The sequence below is a fragment of the Pygocentrus nattereri genome, chromosome 15 (assembly GCF_015220715.1).
Source record: "Pygocentrus nattereri isolate fPygNat1 chromosome 15, fPygNat1.pri, whole genome shotgun sequence".
Lineage (NCBI taxonomy): Eukaryota > Metazoa > Chordata > Actinopteri > Characiformes > Serrasalmidae > Pygocentrus > Pygocentrus nattereri.
This window is the reverse complement of record NC_051225.1, coordinates 7,055,684-7,065,453: the sequence shown is the minus strand read 5'-3', so window position 1 is coordinate 7,065,453 and position 9,770 is coordinate 7,055,684. Positions and strand designations below refer to the sequence as shown.

At 38.0% G+C, this 9,770-nt stretch overlaps 1 protein-coding gene across 1 annotated transcript; it reads left to right on the top strand.

Moving 5' to 3' along the window:
* The first annotated feature begins 1,586 nt into the window (after positions 1-1,586).
* stx6 (syntaxin 6) lies at positions 1,587-9,133 on the top strand. The gene is made up of 8 exons (XM_017701299.2): positions 1,587-1,812; positions 3,358-3,527; positions 3,635-3,729; positions 3,866-3,928; positions 4,204-4,338; positions 4,821-4,927; positions 6,097-6,191; positions 7,554-9,133. The coding sequence occupies exons 1-8, from the start codon at positions 1,778-1,780 to the stop codon at positions 7,628-7,630; spliced, it is 777 nt and encodes a 258-aa protein (XP_017556788.1). The 5' UTR covers positions 1,587-1,777; the 3' UTR covers positions 7,631-9,133.
* The last annotated feature ends 637 nt before the right edge of the window (positions 9,134-9,770 follow it).

Genomic DNA, 9,770 nt, shown 5'->3' with positions numbered 1-9,770 from the left:
TAGGCAAAGTGACTGAAGACAGACAGACAGACAGATAGATAGATAGATAGACAGAGCAGACAGACAGCTAGATAGATAGACAGACAGATAGATAGATAGAGCAGAGACAGAAAGACAGACAGACAAATAGATAGATAGACAGACAGACAGATAGGTCAGACAGACATATAGACAGACAGACAGACAGACAGATACATAGATAGATAGATAGATAGATAGATAGATAGATAGATAGATAGAGCAGACAGACAGACATATACATAGATAGACAGACAGACAGATAGAGCAGACAGACACAGACAGATAGATAGATAGATAGATAGATAGATAGATAGATAGATAGATAGATAGATAGATAGATAGAGCAGACAGACAGAGAGACAGACAGATAGACAGACAGATAGAGCAGACAGACACAGACAGATAGATAGATAGATAGATAGATAGATAGATAGATAGATAGATAGATAGAGCAGACAGACAGACAGCTAGATAGATAGACAGACAGATAGATCAGACAGACATATAGACAGACAGATAGATAGAGCAGACAGACAGATAGAGCAGACAGACAGACAGACAGACACAGATAGATAGATAGATAGATAGATAGATAGATAGATAGATAGATAGATAGATAGATAGATAGATAGAGCAGAGACAGAAAGACAGACAGATAGATAGAGCAGACAGACAGATACATAGATAGACAGACAGACAGATAGAGCAGACAGACAGACAGACACAGATAGATAGATAGATAGATAGATAGATAGATAGATAGATAGAGCAGAGACAGAAAGACAGACAGATAAAGCAGACAGACAGATAGATAGAGCAGACAGACAGACAGACAGACAGACAGACAGATAGATAGATAGATAGATAGATAGATAGATAGATAGATAGATAGATAGATAGATAGATAGATAGAGCAGAGACAGAAAGACAGACAGATAGATAGAGCAGACAGACAGATAGATAGAACAGACAGACAGATAGAACAGACAGACAGATAGATAGAGCAGACAGATAGAGCAGACAGACAGACAGACAGATAGATAGATAGATAGATAGATAGATAGATAGATAGATAGAGCAGAGACAGAAAGACAGACAGATAAAGCAGACAGACAGATAGATAGAGCAGACAGACAGACAGATAGATAGATAGATAGATAGATAGATAGATAGATAGATAGATAGATAGATAGATAGATAGATAGATAGAGCAGAGACAGAAAGACAGACAGACACAGACAGACAGACAGACAGATAGATAGATAGATAGATAGATAGATAGATAGATAGATAGATAGATAGATAGATAGAGCAGAGACAGATAGATAGATAGATAGATAGATAGATAGATAGATAGATAGATAGATAGATAGATAGATAGATAGAGCAGGCAGACAGAAAGACTGTCTAACTCTATCTGTCTATACAGTAGATCGATCTTGGGTGGTGAAATCCCAGAGGAACGCAGTACACATCATGTCTGGAGAAAGGCGTCGGCTGTGTAAGACAGAACTGACCAGTAATCATTTCACCATTTAACAGATTTTTCTGGCCTCACTGCGTCTCCCAGGGAGCTGCTGCCCTCTGCCCCGGATGGAGTGGAGGGACTGATGGCGGAGAGCGCATCGCTGTCCCGCACATAAACAAACCGTAACCCCCCCGAGCAGCTCTCACTCCGCGCAGAGAGCACTGGCAGAGCGGCCGGGCTTCGGAGCATGACTGTGTATCACTAGAGCCCTTTAATGTGAGCAGCACTATGTCGATGGAAGACCCGTTTTTCGTCGTTAAAGGGTGAGTAGCTCCCGCAGATAGCCGGGGTAGCATTACCCAGCCTGAACAATGGAGGACGACCCCTCACACATCAGCTGTCCGGGGCTACAAGTGTTCTTCTCGGTCTGTATGTAGGAGTAAAAATAGGTGACGGACACTGCTGCTTTGTTAGGAATTGTCTAAAATGTCGTGTTTATTTACTCGTGTATTTCGCTAACTGGCTAATAGCTTTGTTGCTGCCTCGCTAGCGTTAACTAGCTGCGTTCAGTTTGCCAGTCGGCTAACTCTGTTAGCTCATCTGCTACATTCTTTGTTTGCTAAATTTAAGTGCTGAATAGCTTCTTGGATTAAATAAATGTCTTATTTTTGGTCTTATGCTGACTTCTGTATTACATTAGATCATTCTTCCGTATCACCAGGTTTCAAAGTTCATTTTAACCTACCTACTTTAAGATAACTGCTTTTTCTTAACGTTAAAGGGGAAATCCAGCAATCAACAGTTCTCCATAATTTAGCGGATAAAGTTATTCAGAGTGATTTGATGTGAAATAATTAATTTGTAGAAAAGCTTACCACCGCTGATTTTTCCTTACAGTGGTGGTGATAGGAACCAGAGGTCCCAATGTCTACAGTACCAATATAGCCGTTCTGTTTACTTCTCAATACCACCCCTGAACCTACATGTGTCTAGTGAGTTTGTGTGTAATGTTGGTGATGGTGAAATATTGGTCAGTCTGTAAAGAATCTGTTTTGCCATAGAACATCCTTCGTGATTCCCTTCACCATAGATGACTTGAAATGCACTGATTAAATAAGTTACATCTTAGACCAAAACTTTGTCGCACAACTACTGTACTGTAATGTGTGAGGCATCAGGCAATGCATTCATGGCCATTTCATGTAATAACTTGTGGGTGAACTTCTAGTTGCTATCACCACCACTGTGAACAATTCTTACTCAAATTTTCTCTCATACAAAGCATTTCCCACCAAACCTCTCTGAATGATTTTGATGTTAATCAGTTAATCTTACAGAATTTTGAAAAATCATTGGAGTTCCCCATTAGCTTTACTTCTAGTCATAACTTCTTATTTAATTCACCGGAACTGTAGTAGGAATATTGGAAAAAAATAATATGTTAAAGCTAAACAATGTCCATGTTCTGTCATTTGATTGATATTAAATGTAGTATCGGTGTGATAAAATATTAGCTGCAAGCTGTGTGAATGCAGCTTGCAGAGGCGTTGTAAGTTTTTTACACATTGCCTTGTCATTCACATTTGTGGGAAATATAAGAAATCGAAATTAATAATATGACCAATTATGGGCCTTGATATGTCACTAGTTTCAGGTTGGACTAATCTGAAATTGGTGTGGGCTGCTATGAATATATACATGTCTTTAGTAATGCTACCAATAGTTTTTGAGTACATCTGATTCACAGTGGACCAACAGCTTATTTGCTTCAATGCATATAATATCCATTTTGAGAATTATAACCTTAAATTGTCTGATCTCTGTTGAAATACTCATCTTTATTGGTGTGGATGTTTCACCATGCTTAGGGAGGTCCAAAAGGCTGTCAACACTGCACAAGGTCTGCATCAGAGATGGAGTGAGCTACTGCAAGATCCGGGTGGTGCCACCAAGGAAGAGATTGACTGGACCACAAATGAGTTGAGGAACAGCCTGAGGTCCATTGAATGGGATCTGGAGGATTTGGACGAAACTATTAATATCCTTACAATGCATATGTTAACAAAGAGGTGGCATTATATAGCTATTTATAGTTTATGCTGGGTCCCAGTCCTACTATATTCAAGACCTTAACAGTGATTTCAGGTATTGTGGAAGCAAATCCAAGAAAGTTTAATCTTGATGCTGTGGAGTTGACCAAGCGAAAAGCCTTCATCACCAGCACGAGGCAGACAGTTAAGGCAAGTTAACTTCACTGTGCTGTGGTCAAAATTTATTTGCTTTGATTTCCACAATGCTGGTTACCAGTAAGACCAGTGTTTCTGAATTGGTAGACGTTTTAATTCTTGTGTATATTAATAATCATTTCATTTGTAGGAGATGAAGGACCACATGTCTAGTCCAATGGCTGTGTCCATATCTGACAAGAAAAACAGACAGGTTTGTATGTCTTGTTACCTAATACCATGCAATTCTTAGTTCCAAGGTAGCAGACAGATTTTTATATGAATGTTGTTCAAAATATACATATAGTGTATGTGTGTAGTTCAGTTGTATCCAGTGAAACTGCATTTTATATGTTTTATTTATATATATATATAAAATTTATTACTTATATTTTATTTATTTATTTATTTTCAGTATTTCAAATTCATACCATGTTACAATTGTCATGAAGTTGAATGTGAAGCCATGATGTCTGATTTGGGTTTAAGACCCTTTTGGGGGATGGAGGCTCCCACGGCCCAATCTGGCAACCCGGAGGAGGAGGAGACAGGTACACCCGTCTGGACCGAGAGCTGCAAACAGCCAACTCCCAGTTTATTGAGGAGCAGCAAACCCAGCAGCAGGTAATAAAACAATAAAACAAACTATATTGTTATTCTGGCACAAACCTGCTAAATATAGTTTATAATCTGTGCTTTATAATCATCTGCATATGAGTAACGTATGAACAAACAGCAAGGAATTAAAAAAAAATGTTGTGTTCTTACAAGTGATGAGATGATATGGGAATCGTGGGCCTGGATCATCATTATGGAGAATGTAATATTTATTTCTGTAGGGTTTCAAATGCAGAAACATGATGAAATAGACATTTTAACACAGTAACCCAGAATCACCTAAGTGTTTTGCTCTTCCAAGAAAATGGTAAATACATCAAGAAATATTGGTTTAAAATATCAGTCAAATTTAAACATAGCTCAGCTGTCAGTCATTTGCCAACCAGTTTGATTCATGTGTCAGCTTCCCAAGCTGATAGCCAGTAATTCACCGATAACAGGCTGCCTTATCGTATGATTGATTATTATGTGTATATGTTGTTCTGTAGCTCATAGCAGAGCAGCAGGATGAGCAGTTGGAGCTGGTGTCAGGGACCATTGGTGTGTTAAAGAACATGTCTCAAAGGATTGGACAGGAGCTTGATGAACAAGCAGTGTAAGCAATTTAACCAACATATGTTTGAATTTCTTTGACGTGTGGCTGTTAAACTTTTTTCATTTTTGCAAGGTAAACAGACATAAGACAATTTCCACTTTTTTCATAACATATTCAAATATTACTAAGGTATGTGGTAAAACTGGTGCTTGTATCATTGTAGCCATGTCATTCTGCAAAAACAGTCAAATAAAAAGTTTGCACAGTCATCACTAAATAAGTGAGCAAATTTGCAATCCCTCGTTCATCAAATATCGAAACATCTACCTTCTCGCAGTTACTAAATTACTAGCTAGCATGATTTTGGCTCTGCTCACCACAGAACAGGTTTGTTTTACAAATAAAAGTATTAACACAAGTTTAGAATGTAATAACGAATCTGAGGAAATGCGTTCGGGCAGCTAGCGTTGGAGGTGCAAAAAGGTGAAACTAGAATCTGTAGCTTACTGGCTTTCCTAATATTAACTTGGCGAGCAGGATACAGCTCCAGTCAGCAAAACACAACATTGATTCTCACTAATTGATATAAATATAGACAATACGAAACTTATGTCTGAGACAGCGAAGTTAAGTGACTGGTGTTTGGAGTGACAGGGCTGAAAGCAAACCTGTTCAGTCGTGTCTGGAGCTGTTGTGTGTTAGCTAATGTTAAGCTAACAGTAGCTTAATTAGCAGACTACCAAGTGCTACATGCTATAGTACAGGCTCTTTTCCAGCTAACTGATATTCCAGTTATACAGGTTTAGAAAACAGACAGCGCAAAATGTGTTTTGTGGTATGGTTAGCTGTCAATGAGCCACTGTCCTGCATAGTTTTTCTAGGGTAGTTCATCATCCTGTTTTAGCAGCACATTAGATAGGAAAAGAAGTCATAACCAGCACAATACAGGTCTGTCAGCATCTGTGAGCATCCATGTGAGCAGGTGTTTATTTGGCCGTTTATAGACTAGGGACATCATGATTTTAAAATACATTAATCATTTTTCACCCACTGTGGTACACCGTATTAGTGTTGTACCGCCCAACCCACATTAATTAAATGGCTTGAAAATATTGGAAAACATGAATTACATGGTAATAATTTTTATTATCATAAAATTAGGTTATCATATGTTTTTTTTTTTTTTTTTGCCATGTAGTATAAGCTTTCTAACTGTCACTCGTTCACAGAATGCTTGATGATTTCTCTCATGAGATGGACAGCACTCAGTCCAGGCTAGACAATGTGATGAAGAAGTTGGCTAAAGTTTCCCACATGACAAGTGGTGAGTCCTACAAGAGTGCCCCCACCCAAGTGATTAAGAGAAAATAGTTATGCTTCAAATGATAAATTTGTCTTTAAGATGCCCTTTAATTTATTAAGCTGGCACTGATGTCTGTGTGAACTGATGGACCATGTTTGAGAGTGAATTCATGCATGAACTAACTTCCTGTTCAGAACCACCCCTTGCTTCCTGGAGTCAAGGGGGGTTACAGCCGGGAACGGAAGGAAAGTCGGGGCTTGCCTAGGATGGCACTCCTTATATGGCTTCAAACGATAAGCACAGGAAGCTTGACCTTGGGGACTCTCAAAGGAAGCTCTTGGTTGAGAGGCCAAGAATGAAATGGTGCAAAATTTTCACGATTCACAAGAGCAGTCAGGCAGTGTCAGTAAATGACCCAGAGCATTAAACTGTTAAATGTCAAGAGAGTATTTACCAAATCTTAAAGTTATTGTGATAGAAAAGTGAGCACTTTTTCAGTTATTTAAAAGTGTCTTTTTAAAATTACTCACAAGGGTGGACAATGTTTTGCTTAGGATTACAATTCATGGGCATAAATGGGGAGCAAACAATGTTATCCATGTAATAAAAAATGAAGTATTCCTGGAGATTTAAAAAAATTTTCAGAGTCATAATATATCAGAAATATTACAAAGCCCCTTTTTGAACTATGAGTTTGGTTTAGTATTTAAACATTGTTCAAGTTTCAAAGTTTACCCTTCACTCCAAAGTCCATATATGAAAACTAAGCTACAAAAACAGCCCTTTTTATATTTATTGTTCCTGTAATGTCACAAAAACCAGCAATTTTCTAAATATCCACCTACTCAGCCTATAGTACTTTAGCCCTGCCCCTTCACACTAAAGTTATAAGAACTGTTTCTGCCTAGTCAGCTTTTTGAATTAGACACAGTACAGAGCAGCCAGTCAGAAAAGTAACAAAGCATGCTTTAATTCGAAGGGATAAAGAGAAGTTGGAATGTGGTCATGTAAAAACCAATGATGGTTTTTGGTATGTAAACACACAAACGTCACAAGTGGACTTCAGTGAGGAAAAAATAAAGTTCAAGAAAAATAGACCCTTTAAACTGCAATATGATGCCTGAAGACTGTGTTGAGTCTGTATATGAAACCGATCCATAATAGTCCGCAAAACAAAAATATCGAGTGGACAGTGGTCATATGGTCAAACTATTTGAATATGTGAATAAATTAAACAGTAGTGCATGCCATATTTGAGTGTGTGTTATTGTGAAGTAGTAGTCCTTCAGGTCTTTAAAGGTTATTGAAAAGATTGAACTTGATTGTGAAAATTGCTATTTTAATGATATTTTCAACTAATTTTTTGGCTGTTTAACTTCACAGACCGACGGCAGTGGTGTGCTATTGGCATTTTGTTGGCCATCCTGTTTGTTGTGATCATCCTGTTCATTGTTCTGTGAACAGCACTCCCTGTCCACAACTACTACAGCTTTCCTCACCTGCACAGAAGGATTGACTAAAACAAAGGTGCTTTGGGGAAAGGAAATCACCTTTTTCTCCAGTCCTTACTCCGTCACACTGTCAGCTGATGAGTATTATGTTTCTTTTGCAACTTTTTAGGCAACTACAAAATGCCACCAGCGTGGTACATTTGCTTGTTTATCTGTAAATAATTTTTTTTTTTTTTGGGAAAGCCTAAGTCCTAGAGACTTGTTCTAGTGTGGTGTGCATCACTTACTTTTTCTGTAAGTGTGTTACTACAGCATGAAAGGATGCTGTTAGGTTTTAGTGTCTTAGTGAAGCTGGTGTCTTAATCTGGCGTACAACTTGTTCAAGCTACTTTTTGCTTTTATGACTCCATATTTTTAAAGGAGAAGTTCACCAGTTTTTCAAAATTTCAGAATAATGTACTCATGGAGATGTAAACAGGGTCTGAGTGTTTTGTTGTGAAATGGGACACTGCATAGAAACTTACTGACTGAGATTTTCTTTACAGTGGAGGTGATAAGACCCCTGGTAACATTGTCTACACTGCGAGCCATTTTATTTTCTATCTGAAATGGCCAAGGAGTCCACACGTCTTCTGAGTTCTTACATGTAACATTGATAATGGTACAATACTGATACATCTCTTTGGGGACTATTTTGCCTTACTACGCTCTCCATGTGTTTCTCCACCGTGAATGACGGGCACTGTATTCGTACCTACTTTAGGTCAAAACTTTCTGTGAGGGAGCTTTGAGAGGCATTCATTCGTCTGGTTCCTGCCACCACCACTGTGCATGATTCTGACTCAGTTTCTCCAGAACAGAGCATTTCACATCAAACCACTGAAAAACGGTTAAATCTTAACCATTTAGTTATGCAAAAATTCTGAAAAAATGGTGGAAATCCCCTTTAATGCTAAACAGTGACTCATTGAACTAATAACTGATTTAATTTTTCTCAAAGAAATTCTAGGGCTACTATTAATCCTTTGCTTCCTGTCCTGTTTACGTGTTTGCTATGATGGCAGTATGTTGCAATGGTTATTCTCAATAATCAGTACTAACTAATGAAGTAAACTATACTAAACACTGGAGTTCCATGATTTGGAACCAGATTTATTTTCTAAACGGGTATTTAACTAACAACACTAACTACGTTAACCACTTCTGTTTTTCTTCTAAATTTCATTTGTCATTTTTGGCATTTGATAATCTGCTAGGTAGAGAAATCTTTGACAGACACTAGTGATATAACTCAAACCTGAAGAGAATCAGTCATATATTTTTGCAGTAAATCGAAGTATGAAATCCTTATAATGTGGTTCAGGCTAAATAAGCTTGATTGTCCCAGACTGAAGACTGTTTCCTGATATAGTTTGAGGATGTGAGCTTGTTTGGGTCACAATATTAACGTAGGATTTCGTCCTAGCTGGGAGATGGATCTCCTGCTGCACTAAAAAAAAAAGCTAAATGAATTCTCCACAAACTTCACTGCAGACTTTTAGCAATAGCTAAATGTGATCAGCCATCATATCACATGGCTGTACTGCGATTAAGCCTTGGTTTAAGCAGTTTCCCTTGCAGTGGAATCTGGCTGCTTTAGACAGTGTAAAACTCATGTTGTCCAACAAATCATTGTGGCTTTGTTTGTTTTTCTTTTCCTTGTTTTTGAACTCCACTAAGTACTCTTCATTTATGTATCTAAGAGTTTTTGCAGTGCATGTCTTCCATACAGTTTGTTATCTTAAAGCGAAGCCCCATCGGCAGCAAACTTCTCAATGAAAACTTGTTCAACCACTTCACCCCCTTTTCATGGCTGTATTGCAGGTGCATTGTTTTGTTTTAGATAGGGTTAGTGCAAATATGCAGTTCCCGCAAGCACATGTAAAGGTTTTCATATATATTTATCGCTGTTATCAAAAGGAAAAACCCACATCTCTGAAGGGATAACTTTACAGGACAAAGAGAAAACGTATCACAGCTGCTAGAACAAAACTATCTATTTCTAACATGTTAGCTTTACAAGAGAAGGTAAAAACATTCTTAACTTTCAATGGAAGTAACTATAGGTTTTTCCTATTGTGCACCGCAAAGTTTAAATTGAGTTTTCAAA

Bases quoted from the DNA above. Each gene is read 5' to 3' on its own strand.
- stx6 (XM_017701299.2), top strand. From the start codon at position 1,778: ATGTCGATGGAAGACCCGTTTTTCGTCGTTAAAGG. The intron at 1,813-3,357 runs GTGAGTAGCTCC...CACCATGCTTAG, and splicing joins CCGTTTTTCGTCGTTAAAGG to GGAGGTCCAAAAGGCTGTCA. The intron at 3,929-4,203 runs GTTTGTATGTCT...TTTGGGTTTAAG, and splicing joins CTGACAAGAAAAACAGACAG to ACCCTTTTGGGGGATGGAGG.